The sequence below is a fragment of the Paroedura picta genome, chromosome 11 (assembly GCF_049243985.1).
Source record: "Paroedura picta isolate Pp20150507F chromosome 11, Ppicta_v3.0, whole genome shotgun sequence".
Lineage (NCBI taxonomy): Eukaryota > Metazoa > Chordata > Lepidosauria > Squamata > Gekkonidae > Paroedura > Paroedura picta.
The window spans coordinates 41,445,773-41,467,558 of NC_135379.1; the positions used below are offsets into that span (position 1 = coordinate 41,445,773).

The window sequence follows — 21,786 nt, forward strand, 5'->3', positions numbered from 1 at the left end:
GCAAGGCCAGATAAAGTTATTTGAGCCCTCTTATGTTCCAAAAGCAGGTCCTAGACCAGATGATCAATTCCAGTGTCCAGTGTGTTTCCTATAGGATCCAGCCTTTCTCCAAAATATGCTGAGGTTTGGGTTCAGATCATGAGGGGGGTGCTTGGGGCCCCGGTGGATGTTGTTGATCGGCTTCAACCAAATGTCCGGTGGAATATTGTTCTTCCTGTCTAAACTGGCTCTTGAAGAACCGTGAAAAGTTCTTCTGAATACAGGAACTGAGCTTAATAGATGAAACATGGGTTTAGTCATGAAAGCCCATAATAGTCCCATGTTAAATTATGGGCCTTTATAGTTTGTGGTCAGTCTAGTTCAGTGGTTCCCAAACTTATCTGGCCTACCGCCCCCTTTCCAGAAAAAATATTACTCAGCGCCCTGGAAATTAATTTTTTAAAATTTTAATAGTTATTCATTGCCCCCAAATGCACCTGTGGCCCATCGCCACCCCCCTGGATCTCTGCAGCACCCACCAGGGGGCGGTAGCGCCCACTTTGGGAATCACTGGTCTAGTTCGTTACATAAATCTGTTGTAAAGATAACTATCAAAAAACAATTAAACTGGTGCAGTAAAAAGCTGTAGACATACTGTATGGAATAAAACGGTAGATTTATTAATAGAGTCGGATCCAACCAGCAGGGAAATGACCTCTGTGCCTTGTTGCTTGACTTCTAGAGGAATTCACTGTCTGAGACACCATGCTGGACTAAATGGGCTGCTGGTCTAATCCAGTAAGGCTCTTCTTCTGTTTGGTAACATTTGTGCTGGTAATAAAGGAAGATGTTCATTTCCCTACTGAGAAAAGCTATGCTGAGAATTGTAGGACCCGCAGATATGAAAGCCGCATGGGATGAGGGTTGTAGGGTGGAAGGAAATTGAGCAGACGGAGTGAAAAGGTCAACTTTTCACTCTTCATGCAGAAACGAGGAAGTGCTTGTGAAGAAGCAGGATCCATCCCTGCTTCATCATGAAAATTCCAGAAGGCTGAGAACAAAATCTTGAACAGTGGCAAGCAAAATTGGGGCTAGATTTCGCTTAGTTGTTTTTACAAAATAATAGAAACCTTTATTAAACAAAAATATCAAAATGTGAAGCTAATGCTTCTCGACGTATCCTCCATCTAGTTCTATACACTTCTGAAGGCAGTGTCTCCATTTCTCTAAGCCAGTGGTTCTTAACCTGGGAGCCGGGAGCCCTTTGGGGGATTGAACGATCCTTTCACAGGAGATCTGGGCAAGGATCTTGGCCGGGGGGGGGGGGGACCACCACTGTTGCCGCTCCTCCTGCAGGTGCCTGCGCTTGGCCGCCAGTCGCTCCAGCAGCAACCCTGAAAAAACAACAACAATTTATATACAATCATGAACAATGGAACTTTATGCCATTGGTCAGTTTCAGTTTAATTTCTGTGAAAGAACACCCGCATAAATTTATGGTTGGGGGTCACCACAACATGAGGAACTGCATTAAAGGGTCACGGCATTAGGAAGGTTGAGAACCACTGCTCTAAGCTATCCATGAAGAACCCTGAGCTCTCTGATTTATACCACTTCAAAACAGAAGTTTTGGCATCCTCCAGAAACTCATCTCGTGGGGAACAAAAAGAAGTCTGGAGGGACAAGATTAGAGCTGTAGGGTGGCTGGGGGAAGGTTTCCCAAGGAAATTCTCATAATGAGAATTCTCACATATGGATATATTAACTTTCCTCCCCTTCAATGTTTAATAAATTTTTTAAAATATGAAAATTAATTAACTCCCACCCATCTGAGAAACTCTTCCAAGGCCGTCAAGAAGGCTTCATGGAACCCTGGCTGAGAAAGCCCGGTCTATGATGATAGAGAATGTATTAAATGATTCATAGCATGGAGCTAATGAAGCCTCATGAGATTAGAAAGCACACTTAAGGCAAAGCTCACGGGAGCACTTAATTAGGATGGGAACCTGTGGACCATCACAGCATGTATTTGTATTCTGGTCAGTAGCGGCAATGATTACCTCTTAGTGTTTTGCATCATTGGAAATAACTCTCCAAGCTAGCATGGTGTGTGCTAGCTGTGGCAGCCCAAAGGTTGTCTGTTTGTTTTAAATCGTAGATCACGTTTCTGTGAAACTTGACAGCCCTGGAAAGGAGCCCGAAGAACGTTTCAGGGGTCTCTCAAGTATAAAAAAGTTGAGAAAGGCTGCAGTAGACACTTTTCCAATCATGCCCCTATTTGGTGTGCCGTCTTAACAACTAGATTTGGGGGGGGGGGGATGATATATGTGGTCATATCCATTCCCTGTGCTCCCCCCCCCCCCAAATTCTGTACAAAATAAACAGTTCCACGCCAGAAAAAATCTCGCTTTCTGGAACCTGTATATGTTATGCAGAATTAACATATTTGATTATAGCGGTCTCTTTCCTTCGTATAAGTAGTAGTAGAAGAACAGTTGGTTCTTATATGGCACTTTTCTCTCCCAGAAGGAGTCTCAAAGCGGCTTACCTTCCCTTTCCTCTCTCTACAACAGACACCCTGTGAGGTAGGTGAGGCTGAGAGAGCCCTGATATTACTGCTCGGTCAGAACAGCTTTATCAATGCTATGGTGAGCCCAAGGTCACCCAGCTGACTGCATGTGGGGGAGTGGGGAATCAGAACCGGCTCGCCAGATTAGAAGTCCACACTGCTAACCATTACACCAAACTGGCTCTCAAAAGTAGAACTTTTGTCTCTTGTTTATTCCAGTTCCATCACCAGTTATGTTTTAGGGATTATACTGTTCCTTGTGTTAATGTTTTACACACACAACCTTGACTATTCCCAAATACTTTATTCATTTCTTGTAGCATACTCATTCCTTTGCCATGTCATGTCTTCACAGAGTGCAGTTCTTTCTCTCCGCCGACAACTGTGATCCTCCTCATTCTCCTGTGTTTTGAGGCTCTCCTCTTTCTCATCTTCACGTCCGTAATGTTTGGAACACAGGTGCATTCCATCTGCACTGACGAAACGGTGAGTGTTTCCTGGTCTCTTGCTTTCTCTCTGCACCTCATTTTATATTTAAAAGGTCTTGGGCACAGAGACAAGTAGTGGCCTTTATAAACACAATAACCGGAAAAAGATACCGTGCCAAGAAGCCAGGCTTATTTTTGAACATTTGGTTAAGGAGAAATGTAAAACGTAACCAAATGTATTTCCGATAGGTAGGAAAAATTCTCTCTCATGCTCTTTTGAAAGTGGGGATTGCCTTGCGCTTTTTCATCCCATATAATAAAGAAACTTTAGAAAACCCTCAAAAATGTCCAGTAAGGTTACCCTTCTGAAGTCCCATTTTGCACTTTTGAACGTTGTTCTTCACACCTTTACCTGGTGCTATCTGAAGATGACTTGGGAAACGTGGGGCACAGCCGTTTTTATGCAGGTGCAAAGGAAATCTGTACTTACAACTCTTGAGATATTACCTAAAGGAAAGCAGTGGTGTGGTGTTTGGGGTACTTTTGCAGGCGGTGCTAAGAACACCTGCAAGGAGTCCGACTGGATAAAGACGGAAGAGAGACAAGCATCCGTTAATAAACTCTGTTAATATGTGACAGGAAGAGGGAGTGTTTTGAAATGCCTGCAGTTGGGATTGGTTGTTCTTCTACCTTTGGTCGTGCTGCAGTCGAAAGACATCGCTTCTTGCAGCATATCCAGCTTGTCTTGAATGGTTTTCTGGAGAATGTTCTGCAGTGGAAATCAAAGCAGGCCAACAAAAACAAACTGGTCGTATCTGTTGACTTCAGAAAACCATTTCAGGGCATAACTGCTGAGTGGCAATTCAGAAGTGGATTTCAAGGGGATCATCTGGAGATTCCTTTAGAAACTTGGCAACAATCATCAATTATCTCATCATCCTTAGGTGAAATAATTGAGGGAAGGAGAGGGTGTATTTTCCCCCTAAAGCCAGCAGCTCTGTGCCAGTGAGTTTGTATTTGGTTAAATCTGTAATAGCAGCTGTTGAATCCCATCTCTTCCCACAAAGCTAATTTGCCTAAATTCAGCTCACTAGCAGTATAATCCGAAACAGACTTGAGCCGTGTACTTTTAAATGGTGCAATGCTGCTTAGGGGTAGTAGTTTGAGATGACTAATTTCTATTTTACTTATTTCACTTTGGGGGCCCAAAGCGACTTACGTTGTTCTCATCCAGGAGTGGCCAAACTGTGGCTCTCCAAATGTCCATGGACTACAATTCCCATAAGCCCCTGCCAGCGAATGCTGGTGAGCCAAAGCTTGGCCACCCCTGCCCTGTGAACTCAGTCACAGTTCTCTTGGAGCTTTCTCAGCCTCACCTACCTCACAGGGTGACTGTTGTAGGGAGAGGAAGGGAAAGGCGCTTAAAATTGCTTTGGGATTCCTTAGGGTAGCAAAAAGCGTGGTATAAAAAAACCCAGCTCTTCTTCTTCCTTCCTCTCTTTCTCCGGGGTACAAAAAAACAGCTCTTCTTTTTCGTCTTGGGGCTGATTGTGCTGTGTGACAGGACTGGCCTAAGGATATAAGAGGAGCTCTACTGGATCAGACTAAGGGCACCTGTAGCCAGAACATAAAGGCAATAGCATTATGTTGTAATTTGGGGGGGGGGGGGGGGACGGACTGTCTGACAACATAGAGATTCTGTTGAGCTGATGAAGCCAAATAAACTGGTGATATACCTATTTGTCAGAAATCTGTCTAAATCACATGGCTATCACCATACCCTGTAACACTGAAGTCCATAGTGTGAAATAATATTACTTTTTGTCTTTATGGACCGTGCTACTGATCAGTTTATTCTGCTAACCACCACAGAAAGGGGGGGGGCAGATTCTCTCCCTACAAATCATAATCTTACAAAACTTCTCCTTTTATTGACTGTCGTGAATAAGATTTTAAAAAATCTTCATGTGGGAGGTGTGTCTACAATTTGTAGCTCTTTTTCCCAGTGCTGTTAAATCCTTTTAGAGCTGGGGTCACCTGAACGGCATATGGCATTCCATGTATGGCTGCAGCATATACTTACACAAAAGACGTTGTGATACTGGCATTTTCATTTCAGTCTTTTCCCGGATAATTTCCGTTGATGAGTTTTCTGCTTTTGGCTGCATGCTGCGTTGTCACTGTCAGGGAACTGTCCGCCATGACACTCACAACTAATTCAGCCACCACCAGTGTGGATCCAAGCTGGAATTTTTTGCCACCATATGACATGGTGTGCTACATACACTTGAATTGTGTTTGCTCTTTTGCCACCAAGCTGTCCATAGGGTTATCTTTTGAAGTTCTCCATGATCTGCTTTGGATTTCACTTTCTTGAATAATTTTGTGCCTTCTGAAACCATGGAGAATTTGCTACTGCTCCCTTGACTTCAGATCACTTCAGTTAAAGAGCACTGGTCCTAACATTGTAAAACAAATGCAGCTCACTGTTAGGAATCCGTAACAGGAATAGGTGTCTTAGCTCATGGCTCCTTATGCAGGATGGTTTTGTAAAAGACCAAAACACAACGCAGGGCCGGAAGCGCCGGGAGTGCTCCACTGCCATGGCAGCAGCTACGGGGGGAATCGGGGGCACGGGGTCCCCACTGCACGATGGTGGGGAGCAGCATGCTGCTCTCCCACCATGGTTGGGGTGGGGGGACAGTTCTGTCAGCCCCATGGCTCCACGGAGTTGGCAGGCGAGAGAAGTGTCCCTACAGGGACACCGTAGGTCGGGGGAGGAGCTGGGCCCGAAAGCCTGGCTCCTCTGATTATGCACATGGCTAGCCCAACCAAGCCCTCACCTGCACCTGTGGTGCTCCCAGGCCCGTGGATTTATTTTGTTTTTATTTATTTATTTGGATTCTTATACTGCTCATTCTTTACAGCTCTGTTGTTGCCATCATAGCCATTCCAGCCCGTGCATAATCGGTCAGTGAGACTCCATGTAGAAAAAAGCGGCATATAAGAACCAACTCTCTTCTTCAGTAATATCAGGGCTCTCTCAGCCTCACCTCCCTCACAGGGTGTCTGTTGTGGGGAGAGGAAAGGGAAGGTGACTGTAAGCTGCTTGGAGAATCCTTTGGGGAGAGGAAAGTAGCATATAAGAACCAACTCTTCTTCTTCAATAATATCAGGGCTCTCTCAGCCTCACCCACCTCACAGGGTGTCTGTTGTTGGGATAGGAAAGGGAAGGCGACTGTAAGCCGCTTGGAGACTCCTTCGGGTACAGAAAAGCAGCATATAAGAACCAACTCTTCTTTTTGATGACCAGTACAAATTTAATTTCATTTCTTTGCAGCCTCTCTGCCTTCCTTCAGTAATCCTTTTACAACAGCCAGTTCGATCCTAAACAGGGTCACACCTTTCTAAACAAACTGTGCGGATTTAGAAGGGTCTAAATCTATTTAGGATTGCACTGTTTATTTTTTGGTTTCTTTCTCATGATATGTGCAAAGGAACATTAGTTGCCTTTGCTTATATCTTAACACTTTGCATCTCAGCTTCCTTTGTGGCTTCCTTTATTGATTTGTACTGTTTTTTGCTAGCATTCATTCATTCATGCATTGCTTCAATTTGATCTGGACAAAATTGGCACTATTCAAAGGAATTCCCTTTGCCACTGCTGTTTACTCATAGTGGCATCCTCTTGGGCGTGTCCTTACCCATTCTAATTTGAGGGACATGTTTTATCTAAGGCCTGATAGTAGTTTTAAGTAATTTCCAATGTTCCAGAAGGGTATCGATTTTCCTGACTTCCTCATTGGGCTTCCTTTTTGACTTGTCCCCTCATTTTTCACAATCCTTTCTTTCAAATTAAAATCCAACCCTCTTGGAAATTCTAGGCACCTTATATGTTCAATTAATTAGGGTCATGGTCACTGTTCTTAGGTGGTTTATATCTTGATATCTCATGAGTGTCATCTTTTGACTGTGACTCTGATTTCTTACTTTACTGTGGTTGGGTGAGGGAAGATATGGAGGTTTCTCCCAAGCTAGCCTGTGTGGAAAATACCATTATCAACACTTCTTGCATCTCCCCTCCCACCCCATTTGTAGTTATAAGAGCTCTGCATGTGTGAATACGTCTTTGAATGTGAACAACGCTGAAGGAATTTACTAACAATATGTTGCTCAAAAGCCCTGTATTTTAGCCTTCACTAACACTGTGTGATCCTTTTCTCACCATTTAATATGCTCATACTTTATCCTTCAGTTCTTTTCTCTGCTGTCAGCCTGTTTACCCAGTCTGAAGTTTAGGAGCTTCAAAAGTCATACCTAAAACTGGGCTGTTTTTTTCAAATGCTAGTGCAGAAACTGGCAACTCTTGAAGGAGGGGGAAAATAAGGAGGTCTCTTCATACAAATGTAAAACTGCCTTCAAAAGCTGTTATTGGGATGAAGGCGTTGTCCCTTTCCCCTGAAATATCATGAACACTTGTGTTGATTGTTCGCTCAGCTTTATTTATGGATTGTGGTGGGGGGAATTTTTCTTATTTTTAACAGTTTTTAAAAAAATGAGGGAGACTTTCAGGAAATGAATCTGTTTGTTTCCTGGTCCAACCAGGGTAGCTTTAAAAGGGGTCCTTTTCCCCGAAACCAGAACTTCAGAATCGAGTTCCTGACTGAAAATGTCATATTTCTGTTTTCAGGGAATAGAACAATTGAAAAAAGAAGAGAGAAGATGGGCTAAAAAAACAAAATGGATGAACATGAAAGCAGTATTTGGCCACCCGTTCTCTATAGTTTGGGTTAGCCCATTTGCTACTCCAGACCAAGGCAAAGCAGACCCATATCAGTATGTGGTCTAAGAATTCCTGAACAACATTTCCATTAAAACAAAAACCACATTTTACAGCACTACGGTCATTTTACATGAATGTTTCAAAGGAAAAGGCAAAATCTTTTTTTATATTAAAAAAGCCTATTAAACGGCTGAACACTGCAGCGAAAAGAAAAACAGCCAGCAACCCTGTATTCTGAAAAATTTCAGTAATTCTTTCTTTCTTTCTCTCTCTTTCTCTCTCTCCGGTGGCTGAAGCTCTTTAATTTTTTAACTTGTTAACTTCACTGGCCTGTTTGTTTGTTCCCCCTCCCCCCCTCGTCTACTTTCTGTATGGCATAACTAATGTAAAGGGGAATCTCTCCTCTGAACTCACCGATATTGACTGAGTCGTCTTCCACCACAGTCGGCAACTGAGACCGCCTAAGCCAACAGCCCCATCTTCCTTAATAAACACGTATTTCTTGAAGACAGATGATGCTTCCATCAGTGGGTCTCTTTCTTTATGGTATTTCCCCCTCGCTTGCATTTAAGCATCACGTGCTAACAACGGAAAGATGGAAGGCGGGGCCATGTGGCAAGGGTCCCAGTTAATATTGATCTTGCTTTTCACAAATGGTTAAAACCATCTTATTTTGAATGCTCCTGGTTCCAGCAAATGGTTTGTGTCTCCCATGCATAGTTTGGCATCATAGCTTTTCCTGTTTAGCAGGAAATGTTATCTTCCTAGGTTAAACCATAGAGGTGTTTTGTATGGTTGGATTTTAATGCCTTACTGTTGAGGATGGAGGAAGGAACCTTGAGTTAAATGTGTGGAGCAGGGGTAGTCATACTGCGGCCCCCCAGATGTCCATGGACTACAATTCCCATGAGCCCTTGCCAGTGAATGCAAAATTGTAGTCCATGGACACACAGCGAACGCTGGCAGGGGCTCATGGGAATTGAAGCCCATGGACATCTGGAGGGCCGCAGTTTGACTACCCCTGGAGTATCCAGATAACATCTATTGGTTTAATCCAAACAAAAGATTAGAGAGTCTAATGAATGGTGTTCACACGTGGAAGTAACTTTCAGGCCCAGATTTAAAACCCAAGCACAGAAAGTTTTGGTAGATGTGTCAGTGTTGTGTCTCACCCCTCACCCCCCCCCCCACCGCCCATCTCTAGCATTCCCAGTCTTTTATAGCTCTGTAAATGTTTATTCTCCTTTATATTTATACATATTATATATTTTACATTGGGGAAAATGTCAAGTATTAAAGGTTCATGCATGCCTTCTGCCATGACTCTGGCTGGCAAACGTCATGCATACCATGAACCCGAGAGCTGGAAGTGTAGGGAGGGCATTCCTTTAAAAACGGGTAAAACTGATCACACCCAGATTGACTGAGTCTATAATGCTTTTGTATTTGGGCAGGGGTTTTGCTGCATATTTCAAATCACAGGTGTATGCGTGGGTGGGATGGGAAAGCATCAGAGTAATTTGTGGGGGAAAAAGCCCCCGAAACAGAACTACAAAATAAGCTATGCTCTTGAATTTATTCTTTCAATAGAATCAAAGTCATGGGGTGGGAGGGAAGCCACTGGAGGAAAAGGGTGGATCTGTCTCATTTTGAAAGTAATGTGAATGCTGCATCTTTTCAATTCTGTCAATGCTTCCATTTGGGGGGGAAAAACCACAAATGCAATAAACCTTTTCTGAACACCGTTTCTCTGTCTTTTTTGGGGAGGGGGTGATTCCAGCCCAGGGTAATAGAAGGACAAGACTAAATACTTAGAACTTGGGTGTAAAGTCATTGGCCATTGTCTATAATCAATATCTAAGGAGGATGGTCATTGGTTTCTACCAGGTGCTGAACGCTTTATTGTTTATTTTTCGTATTTAATGGGAACTGTTATATTACTTCTAGTGTTCTTATTGTATCGAAACTAGAATGTCGTTAGCTGTTCTGGGACGTAAGTGAGGGGCGTGATATAAATCAAGCAATAAATAAATACATGATGTGCAGCCTTGGAGATGCATTCTGGCAAGCACTTGGGTATGGCTGGTGGGACAGGATGGTCCAATCTTCAGGATAATATTAAATAGCCTTCTGTGGATTTTAATCTGGACAAATTCTGCTGTTAAATCAAGAGTCTTTTTTGGGGGGAGGGGGTACTTATGAGTTGTGGTATAAGCCAGAGCCTGTTCTGTCAACTGCATGAATTATTAACACAGCCAAATTATATACATTTTTGTGTGTATATATTATTTTACCCTGGATTTACTATTTTGCAACTGGATCTATGTTTTACTCTGTTCATCTCTGCATTATTTTGTATGTAAATTTAGTCCAAACAAAGTGTATTGTGTGTTAATGTATGCATTGGGCTTCCTATGAACCTATCCTTTTTTACACTTTTTAAATCAAAGTAATATTTAATTTTAAATTTTTTCCTTTGAAGCTCTTTGAAAATCATTTTTGAAAATGGTTTTGTATCCTTTGGGGGGGGTGACAGAATTCCGAGCTGGACAAATTGGAAGCTACAGTATTATGAATCGCAGAGCAGAGGTATTTAAACATAGGATGGTGTGTTAGTAGGACTTTATCAAAGATTTCTGTTGTGGTACAGGACCTTTTACACACGCAGAGCAAAAAAATCAACTTGACTTGGTGGTGGAAAGGAACATGTAGGCCACCCTTGTAAAATAGTCCCCCTTCCCCCACAATTAATCTGTGTTGGGAAAAGTAAAAACAAACCCTTGGAAATTTCCCAAGATACAGGAGTAGTGATTATAAAAAGCTGAAATATTCACAAGTTAGTTCCATTTACAAAAACAAAAACCCTCAGAAAATTTATTTATATTTATTTATTTATTGTATTTATATAACGCCCTCCCCGAAGGCTCAGGGAGGTTTACATGAAACAATAAAATAGTACAGGTAACATCATTCAAGTAACAGTAAGGTCATAACAACAATAACATTAAAGGAAGGTGAAACTGCAAGCAGACTGGGGGGGGGGGCTTTCGTATCACACAACATACATACGTGTGCTAGTAAAATTACAATTAAAACAATAATTAAAATCTTGCAGTGCCCTGGTTTTCCCCTTTGAACTCACCTTTTGGTTTACTGGTGGGAATACCATGGCAATGAATGGGGAGAGGCCCTTAGATTTTGTTGGCTGTATTAGCTTACTTTGGCCTCAACTTTAAGGCTGGTGGGAGAGCGCCGTTTTACAGGCCGGGTGGAACTTCGATAGTTCAGTTAGGGCCCCAAGTCTCAATTGGCTAGCACATTGTGAAAAAGTTACAAAAAGTTAAGTGAAATGTGACTGATTCATTGTGGAGCAAGGCTGGTGAACATGTTTCACTACCTAAAAACACAGCCACAAGAACTGGGGGGTTGCCCAAGTATTATAGTTCAATCATAGAATCACAGAATCATAGAGTTGGAAGGGGCCATACAGGCCATCTAGTCCAACCCCCTGCTCAACGCAGGATCAGCCCAAAGCATCCTAAAGCATCCAAGAAAAGTGTGTATCCAACCTTTGCTTGAAGACTGCCAGGGAGGGGGAGCTCACCACCTCCTTAGGCAGCCTCTTCCACTGCTGAACTACTCTGACTGTGAAATTTTTTTCCTGATATCTAGCCTATATCGTTGTACTTGAAGTTTAAACCCATTACTGCGTGTCCTTTCCTCTGCAGCCAGCAGAAACAACATCCTGCCCTCCTCCAAGTGACAACCTTTTAAATACTTAAAGAGGGCTATCATGTCCCCTCTCAACCTCCTTTTCTCCAGGCTGAACATTCCCAAGTCCTTCAACCTATCTTCATAGGGCTTGGTCCCTTGGCCCCAGATCATCTTCGTCGCTCTCCTCTGTACCCTTTCAATTTTATCTACGTCCTTGAAGTGAGGCCTCCAGAACTGCACACAGTACTCCAGGTGTGGTCTGACCAGTGCCGTATACAATGGGACTATGACATCTTGTGATTTTGATGTGATGCCTCTGTTGATACAGCCCAAAATGGCATTTGCCTTTTTTACCGCTGCATCATACTGCCTGCTCATGTTTAGTTTACAGTGCACAATGCAGGAAATTTACCCATACTCCCCCACTGACCTCTCCTCTGTGGCCAGACTAAGGGGGAAAAAAACCTTCAGGAGGAATACCTGGGTTAAATCCGGCCTGAAGGAAAATTCCTTCTTGACCCAAAGTGGTGACTGGCCTTTCCTTGGTCATATAAGAAAGGGCCACAAGAGCTGAGTTCCAGATTGTCACTTCTTGCCCTCCCTCAGCTAATTTCATAGCGAGTCGTAGAATCAGCATTGCTGTCAAATGGCCATGTAGTCTCTGCTTAAAAGCCTCTGGTGTTACTCCAGCTAGCAGAATTCCAGTTTACTACTTGTGTTTATGTCTTGTCATGGCTTGCCTTAGCACATTTTGGGAGCTAGTTGGCATTTGCAAGAGTTTCAGCAGCTATCTGTCCTTCAATTAGAGTAACCCACTGAATCAATATGGACACTACCAATGTTTGTAGTTTCTTCATTGGGATCATTCAACGATTGTATTAATCTGGTCTCCAATGGAAGTGGAATTATCCACACTTAATAGTCCCATTAGAGCCTCTTGTGGCGCAGAGTGGTAAGGCAGCAGATGTGCAGTCTGAAAGCTCTGCCCATGAGGCTGGGGGTTCGATCCCAGCAGCCGGCTCAAGGTTGACTCAGCCTTCCATCCTTCCGAGGTCGGTAAAATGAGTACCCAGCTTGCTTGCTGGGGAGTAAACGGTAATGATTGGGGAAGGCACTGGCAAACCACCCTGTATTGAGTCTGCCATGAAGACGCTAGAGGGCGTCACCCCAAGGGCCAGACATGACTTGATGCTTGCACAGGGGATACCTTTACCTTTAATAGTCCCATTACAAGCCTGCAATAGCCATCGTTATAGAAAATACATGTGGACGTACATTATGGAAACCCTGTTCAATTGTCTCCAGGGAAGGACTCCTGCCCCCTTTGCTGCAGGAGAGCTTTCCCAACTTTGGGAAACGAGCTATGCAAACAAAACCCACTTCTCCAAGTGTGAGAGGTTCAGCACTGTAATCACTTTGAGCCAAATTCGTCCAGCGCTGCTCAGAGAGGTTTTTTTCCTTAATTGATCTGCGAGTTGCATTTTTACATGCTAATAGAACTGACCCTTAGAAGCAACAAATCCCTCAATAATTGAAGTTCTTGCATCTCTCCCTCCCACCACACCATTAAAGTAAGCAGCCCTCTATTCATTTCCTGGTCTTTGAAACCCCAACAAGCCTCTACGGGCTTTCATTGTTCTGTCAGTCATGCCGTCTCACTGCTGTACAGTAAAAGAACGAACCATTTTTAAATGCACACTTGCAAGCAATGTGTCCCCACCCGCACCCAAGCTCACTGTTTTAGCTATTAGCGTAATGAGTCCTTTAATTAATCATTTCTTCATCTTATTTCTTCTTTGCAATCCTCCCCTGTTTAGAAGGAATCAGGGAAAGGACCCTGTTACAAGTCATTTTTGAAGTAGCTGCGTAAAGGGGCAGGGCCTTGACAATTAAGTCACTAAATCTGACCACTCCCCAATCCGGACCTCAGTTGCCCTTTGCCAGTTCCCACTGGGCAGGCAGATGCCAAAAATAACACTGTAAGCTATGTCTGAAAAAAAGGATTTGGCCGCTGCAACAGTTGTACTGTCCACAAAAATGTACGGTGACCATTTCAGCCCAAACAGCTTGTGTGGGAGCTGCCTTACAAAGTCCCGATTGGCGTCTGTCGTTCAGAATAACAGTAGACTAGTTTGCCTCGGTGTGCCTAAGCATGGTGTTTGCTGGCTTCCCTCTTCTCCTAGTAACCTTCCCACACTAGTGCTAGTGCACTATAGTTTACCTACTAGCCGGAACTTGAAACCGGGACCAAAATATGATAATCTATCCTGGATTCTTTTTTTTTTAAACCCTACATGATCTTTGTTATTAGGATCATGTCTTGTGTTCAACAATATTGAATTATAATGTGCCCTAAGGCAGGGGTAGTCAACCTGTGGTCCTCCAGATGGTCATGGACTACAATTCCCAAATGCTGGCAGGGGCTTATGGGAATTGTAGTCCATGGACATCCGGAGGACCACAGGTTGACCACCCCTGCCCTAGGTCATCAAATCACAGCCTAGAAATTCCTGTGTTTCTTTGACCTAAGCACCATTTTGCATCCAGAGATATCATCTTGGTAGCTTATCCCTTCCGCCTGGAGTTAAAACCCACTAACCGAAGAAGTGTGCACAACCGAAGAAAGCTTATACTTTAAACCAAACTTTGTTAGTCTTAAAGCTGCCACAGGACTCGAACTTTGTCCTGCTGCTTCAGACCAAAATGGCGACCCACCTGAATCTAAAATCCACTCTATGTGTAGTTGACAAGTTTTATGGGCCAAGAAAACAGCACATGAAGACCCCAGAGGCAAAGGGAGCCTGTGGCATATTCTGCCAACTCCCTTTAAAAAAATATTTGAAATAACAATTATTTGTGATAGCACCTGTTCCATAGTGTTGAATATCTGAGGTAGTGTGCTATAATAGCTAGTTTGAGACTGTGACCTTGGCAAGATCTCTGCTGTCCCACAATGTCCCTTTGGGCTTGACAGCCTCTTGTACTTCACTGACTTGTAGACATAAACTGAAAAGGGGAGAGCAATCTACGCTGCCCTGAACTCCATATACTGGCACGAGGTAAGTTCTTTCCAATTGGGTAATGGAACCCTTCTGTAAGTAGTATGTCCTCATAGGGGTGCAGGATCCACATTGGGAAACTTCTGGAGATTTGGTGTTGGAGCCTGGGGAGGACAGGACCTTGATGGGGTACAATGCTATGGAGTCCACCCTTCAAAGGATCCACTTTCTTCAAGGGAATTGATCTCTGTAGTCTGGAAATGAGCTGTAATCCCAGGAATCCCTAAATCCCTCCTGGAGGCTGACATCCCTGTGCTCAAATTAATTCACTTGCTTACTTACACAGTGGAGACCCAAAGCAGTTTTTACTTTTCCATTTTTATCCTGCATTTGTGACTGGCTGAAGGTGACCCAGGATTCTTCTGTAGCACAATGGGGGCTTAAACTGGGGTTTTCCAGATTCTACTAGCACTCCACACTGGCTGGCTGTTATCAGTTAACCATCTGGTGAAGAGTCATTGGTAACCTTCAGCAACATGAAGCCTTGTTTTCATACACTACTTTTTCCAGGGACAAAAAAAAGCTCTGTGAATGACTGTTGTTTCCACCCTCTGCACCAGGGATATCCAACCAGGGGTCTCTGGACCCCTGGTGGTCCGTGGGAGCAGTGTCTGGGCTGTCTTCTCGGCTCCTACTGTTATTTCTGGCCTACAAGAGGCAGAAGTGACGTAGTAGTAGTAAAGGTTGGGGGGGAAGGAGCAAAAGGGGGGCTTAGGGTGCAGACAGCTGTCATCACTTTCAGGGGTCCTTGAAGTCTGAAAAATTATTTCAGGGGCTCCTCCACATTCTAAAGTTTTTAAAAGGCTGCTCTATGGCAAACCACCCCGTATTGAGTCTGCCATGAAAACGCTAGAGGGCGTCACCCCAAGGGTCAGACATGACCCGGTGCTTGCACAGGGGATACCTTTACCTTTATACATTAGATTTTTTTTAACAATCACCTTGATCTGCTTCTTGGGGCCATGTTTGTATTCTGTGACTCCACCCAGGAGTAAGAGGTTTTTGAACATAAAATCTGGGTATACTGTCCTACTTCAGAAATTCCTATCAGACTTTAGTTTCTGGTTGTTTTGATGGGAACAGAAGTTTAACATTTTGTAGAAAGCTTGTGTTAAAAGAACATGTATAACTCCAAGAAGGCCTGTCTCATTCAATCCAAACCTTTGTACTGATGTTCAAATATTGGCATTTTACAGGAGGTGTGGCCATTAAGAAGAGAAAAGGTGTGTCTAGACTAGAGACCTAGCTGTTTATCATGTCATGTTTGTGTCTTGGTTGTCTCTATTGTGTTTGTGTCTGAATGGCTGTGTTTCCTGTTCTTCTATAAGTGAGATGCTGTGAAAAGTGGTTGGTTTGGGGAGTATGGCAGAACCCTTTGAGATTCGGTTTCTGGGGGCATGAAATACAAAGTCAACCAAATGTATCAGCAGAAGAAAGTGGTGCAAAATCAGTGTTGTTTTTTTAAAGCTCCAGTAGTAGAGGGAGATTGTATACACCTTTTGTCTATTGATCATGGGGAAGTATTTTTAAACATCTTTTTTATTAGGATAGCAGTTTGGGCTGCAAATATTGTTGGATTAATTGATATTAAAAGGCCCCTGATCAAACAGGTGGCAGATTTCTTCTCTCCCCAGATTCTTAACTGGAAATTCTTACAAAAGAAGAAGATGAAGAGTTTGTTCTTATATGCCACTTTTCCCTACCTAAAGGAGGCTCAAAGCGGCTTACAGTCGCCTTCCCATTCCTCCCCCCACAACAGACACCCTGTGAGGTAGGTGAGACTGAGAGAGCCCTGATATCACTGCTCAGTGAGAACAGTTTTATCAGCGTCGTGGCGAGTCCAAAGTCACCCAGCTGGCTGCATGTGGGGGAGAGCAGAATCGAACCCGGCATGCCAAATTACAAGTCTGCATCCCTAACCATTACACCAAAAACTATGGGCTATGGACACCATCTTCTATCTTACAGAAGAGGAAGTAGCTCTTCTAAGGTATTGCCTCTTGTAACTTATACATCTTTCATGAGCAGCCAAGAGAGCCCTTTTTTGGTTCAGAACTCCTACCAGTGTACAAATTTAAGCAGCTCGATTAAAAGTTATATGATAAATTGCTTTTCTGGAGCTGACTGACAGTCCTAGAGCAAACTCTTCTGTCAGAGAACCTGGAAACAAAGCACTGAAAAGGCACAATGTTGGCAGATCGTGGGATATAGAATTGATTCTGCTGCCTTTTTATTCTGCAGCTGCTAGCAGATCATACCAACATGAGTCCAGGTGTAGCCCTAAAATGTCTGTAGGCAAGTTTAAGTAGACCTGAACTGGAATGATATAAGGTAATCTTCTGCATACCATTTGAGAGGTTTTACCGCCAAAATATTTTCTTGACCAAGCCATTACTGTTCTCTTTCTTTATGATTCAAGACTGTTCTTGTTTTGTGGAAGCTCATGTTCCTGATAGTCCCTCAGGATAACATGGCACATACATGCCAAATTCTAGAGCAGGGGTAGTCAAACTGCGGCCCTCCAGATGTCCATGGACTACAATTCCCAGAAGCCCCTGCTCTAGAGTATTAAGTATAACAAATCAACCTGTTTTTGTCTCCCCCAGGGCATTGAGCGACTGAAAAAACAGGAGCCCACGTGGGAAAGAGTCGTCGGCTGGGAAGGGATGAAACTGGCTTTCGGGGGCGAATTTTCCCTGCGGTGGTGCAGTCCTTGTGCAGACCTGGGTTGCGAGCCGGCCCCGCCATCGGGCACAGCAACTGTTGCGCCAACTGACCGGGCAGCCCAGGAAGCCTTTGAGCAGCTTTCTGATCAAGAGTTCGTTGTGCAAGTGTGTTAACGGAGTAATGGCAAGTGCCCTTGATGGTGTTGGCATGCTTTTGAAATCTGTGCACTTGAGACTTAGCTGTAAGGGACCGGGATGCATGAAGCCGCTGAGGCAACAGTGTTCCCTGTAGCCAAGGACCGTACTAAAATGAAGCCGTGCAACCAGGTTCCCATGATGTCCATCTACTGATGACAACCATTTAACTCAACTACTGTAACCCTCCTATGCAACATAAAGCATTTGCAAATTTAATGATTTTTTTCTAAAGGTAGGCAATAACTATTATTTCCCAGGAGAACTATTGAGTTTGGTAGCTCTCTCACTAGTTCATTTGGGGCTTTGTGTGGATCTCATGGCAGGGGGAGATTGGCCAAGAAACCCAAGGCAAGTGCAAAACTTCAGGTTCAGCGTGATTCTGAGAGACCATGGAAATCCTTTTTGGTTTTCCGAACGGTCCCCTGAGTTTCCAAAGACAGGGCAGGAAACAAACCCATAAAGAAGGAACAAAATATTCATTTGCTAGAAATAATTGATTTTCTTGCTAATAACGGACCAGTTTTGATCAGAAGAACAATAAAGATGAGGTGCAATGGCCACTTTTTAGCCAAAGCAGCATTATGAATATCGGTGATTGTTCATTATAGATAGATAGTAATGGTGATATATTCTATAATGTTCTGGTAATGGTGTGTAAAAGTCCTGGGCTGCTGATCTTTGAAAGGTCAATCCGTGATTTCCGCATCTTACAGGTTCGTATCCTGTTTGGTACAGTTTGCAGAATTCAGATGGTGCTTTCGTCACCAGTAGCTGTAGCCTTAGAATAAGCTTGAAAGTTGCTGTGCAGCTTTTTGAAAGAGGGCTATCTAGTGGAAAATATGTTTATGTCTGTCGCTTGGCTGATGAACATTGGCATGGCATGGCCATGACCAAACGCTCCTCCAAAGGGGACCAATTCATCTCAGTACCAAGGACAATAAATTCTTGGAAAATAAGGATATCTCATTTTGGTTGAGTGGATTTTTCAGCTTCTTCTGTTCTCTGTCCAAGACGATGTATTTGTTACTTAAGCTGCTTAGCAGATGGGTGTTCACCAGTTGGCCTATTTAGCACTTTAGCTGCTATACCCGAGAGACAGGCCAGGATTGACAGGCCTGTGTTTTGGTACTAGGAAGCCTTGTGCTTGATTTTCTCAAACACCAGCCTCTCTTCTCTCTCCCCCTTCTTACTTGGCTAACTGAAGAGAGCGTCAGAAACAGTCTGGGCAATACTGCCTCCAGCCACATGCTAACTTCTGTGGGGGTGCATCTGATAACAATTCCCCTGGGTCCTCCTGCAGAACTCTTTCCTATTTTCGCCTAAATATTGCCTAAAGCACTTAAACTTATAAAAATTTGAAATTTTGTTTAATTAGAATATGGAACCATAGCCTCTCGAAAGGCTGAAGGCTACTTTTAAATTTTTCTTTCATGGAAGAAGCTAAAAAGCTACCAAAGGTGCTCAGTCTGAAGACGAAGAGACTTTTGCAAACATTGCATGTTTTCTCAGAAGGGAGAAATACCACTAGCCTGAAATCAAATTAAGCACTAATCCAGTGTGCTTACCTTTGTCAAGTCTCCAATAAAGCAGGAAGGGACTGTTGCTGCTTCCGTCCTTTCATTCCTTGTCCCATCCCAGCAGTGTGGAGGATTCTTCTTTGTCCTGTTGCAGAGTGGACTGACCAAAGAACTGGTGGAGGGCTGGGCTTCTTCCCCTGTCTCCTGCTTTAGTGCAGTCCTTCAAGGTAACACTGGTGGATTTCTCCAACAGGCCAACTAGCAATTCCTCAGACTGTTCCAGGTCCAGAGAATGGTGTGTGAGGGGAAGGTTGGAAACCTTCTCCACACACCCCACACTCACAGTCTGAATTAGGCGCTGTGAACATGGGGAGGAAAACCCGCAACTCCGTCTCATTGTCACACAGGATGGGAACCCTGGACCCAACCTCTGTAAAACTTGAGCTGCTCAGCACTTGTTTGGCTCTAAAGCATGATTGTGATGATATAAGGGATAAGAAAGAGAGGTGGTGTAGCTAGGAAAGGGGAGAAAGTGACATTTTCTGGGGTTTTTTAAGGGAATAAATAAAGGAAAGAAAGGTAATAATTATAAAAGGTAACTCTGCAGGTACTGTAGAAGTCAGTACTTGATTCAAATTACAGGGAGAAAGGTGATGGCCCAGTGTAATGCCTCTGAAAATTATGAATGCCCCATCCCTACTTAATTAACGTTACTCGGACAACTTAGTTATCGTACTCTTCTAGGGCCAAAGAGAGTTGAGCGATTGTCCATAAGTATTCTTAACTATCCCTGTTGTGTGGCAAAGTTGAAACCACTACACTTTGTGCTTATATTTGGGTCTTGGGTATTTTTATAACATTAGCATTTGTGAAAGAAGCTATTTATCCGAATTGTTTACAAACAGTGCACTAATCTTTGTGAAGTTGGACAGCTCCCATGTTGTGGAATATGCAGACTCCTGATTGCGATTGTCACTAATGTCCTCTGGGCGACTGAGGGGTAAAATCACATCGGTTTCAGAAATCTGCCCTCGCCTGGTGCAGATCAGGCGTTGAATTGTATTGCTGTAGCCACTGGGCAGACAAGCAGTTCAGAGTAAGATGAATTATTATTGCTCATTATGTAACACAAATAGCAACACAAATGCTAATTACCCCCCTCTGTTTTTTTAAAACAAATTATTATTCCTGTGAGAAATGCTGATTTATTGTTGTGTTTGGTTACCTCAAAATGGCCTTTTGGAATTTCCCTGTTGGAAATATTTCTGCAGTTATTATATGCTTAGTCAGGAGAACACAGCACTTCATAATTGTCACAGTGTTTTCGAAGTCTATAAATAACATTATGCGACAATATTAGGATATATTGTCAAGGAGCATAATTCCCCTTTAAACAAAGAGAGGGATATCTGACAATTGACAGATTTCTCCTATGATGTTGCCTATTTTGGGGGGAGGCAAAAAAAGAGACTGGTTTTCCTTGTAGCTTTGTGGCCTTATGGTTATGATTGGCAGAGGTGGCTCGAAGATCCTTCAGTTCTCTGCTTGCTGTTGGCTCTCTTCTCTGTTACTTTCTTTCCTATGCACTTTTGGGACATAAAGGCAGTGAAGTGGAAGCAAAACAGCCAAGGAAGAAGCATCAACTGAGGTTCTGACGGAACATCATTGCTAGATGTATCTTCCTCTGCTTAAATGAAAGTGCCTTATCTGGGGCTAGGCTATTCTTTTAAAGCAGGGGTAGTCAACCTGTGGTCCTCCAGATGTTCATGGAATACAATTCCCATGAGCCCCTGCCAGCAAATGCTGGCAGGGGCTCATGGGAATTGTATTCCATGGACATCTGGAGGACCACAGGTTGACTACCCCTGTTTTAAAGGCTTTATTTTTTTAAAAAAAATACCAAAATGAACCTGATATTAACCAAAACTTCTGTTTGTGCCGCTTCTGACTATTGCTGCTTTTTGTCCTCGGACAGAAAACCTTGCAGGCTGGTGCTTAAGGTACTTCAGACCAAAATAGCCTGTGTCTGGGATGCAGTGTTTACATTTCTAGGTGTACCGGTTACGACTGTGGGAAACCTCATTGAACCCAACAGAACCGCCTGCCTTCCAAAGCCACACGTTTCATTTAGGAGTATTTGCCTAACTGCAGGTCCTCACCTGCTCGCTTGGGGGAGGGAAGGCAGCGTTGTCCTGCATGCTTCTGCTGTTTTGCATCCAGCCTGGGCGTTAATGTGCTGCATTCTAATAAAACGGGGTGTCTTAAACACGAGACGCAGCTATTCTGGAACCGTGAGCTCAAAGGCTTGAATAAACAGTGGGCTGGGACCCAGCGTATAGGAAGACAGGCGTTCTTGTGTTTCAGCGAGCCATTTATTGGAGCGTTCCTCCTACTATGCAATTAAAAAGAGTGTATGTATTTACGGCTCTTGGTTTCTGTTTTGGCTCTTTGTATCTTATTTTCTGATTTCCAGTGAGTAACTACTTATTAAAAGAATCAATATTTTCATCTCAGTCTTGCCTTCTCGTATGTTCCCGATGGTTGCGTTGATTCTTCTTGCCGAGTCTTTCAAGATCAATTCATGTTAATGCCGCATCTTCGCTCAGCCTTTGTATACTCTGCATGTACCTCACAGAAGTTGCGCTGATCTAAAAGGCCCTCTGATTCAGGCTGTGGCTCTTGTTAAGCAAGTCCAGTCCCATTAGAGCTTGGCAGCTAAGTAGGGCTGGTGAGTATTTGGATGGGGGACCTGCAAGGATTAGGGTGGTAGCCTCTCCAAGGGACGCTAAGGGTCATGACACGGAGGGAGGTAATGGCAAACCACATCCAAATGTCCCTGGCCTGGCTGCCAAGCAATCCTTGGATCTCCTGGC

The 21,786-nt window shown here is 43.6% G+C and overlaps 1 protein-coding gene across 6 annotated transcripts in view; it reads left to right on the forward strand.

Moving 5' to 3' along the window:
• The window catches only part of ZDHHC3 (zDHHC palmitoyltransferase 3), a 45,926-nt gene extending 25,248 nt beyond the window's left edge, over nt 1-20,678 (forward strand). For 5 of the 6 annotated variants that reach the window (XM_077304391.1, XM_077304392.1, XM_077304390.1 and 2 more), the window contains 2 exons: nt 2,904-3,034; nt 17,139-20,678. In XM_077304391.1, the coding sequence (XP_077160506.1) occupies nt 2,904-3,034; nt 17,139-17,372 (365 nt within the window). In that variant the 3' untranslated portion in view covers nt 17,373-20,678. Of the gene's footprint in view, nt 1-2,903; nt 3,035-7,666; nt 9,500-17,138 lie in introns of those variants that run through there. The other variant, XM_077304394.1, reaches the window with a different exon arrangement.
• Nucleotides 20,679-21,786: the final 1,108 nt, after the last annotated feature.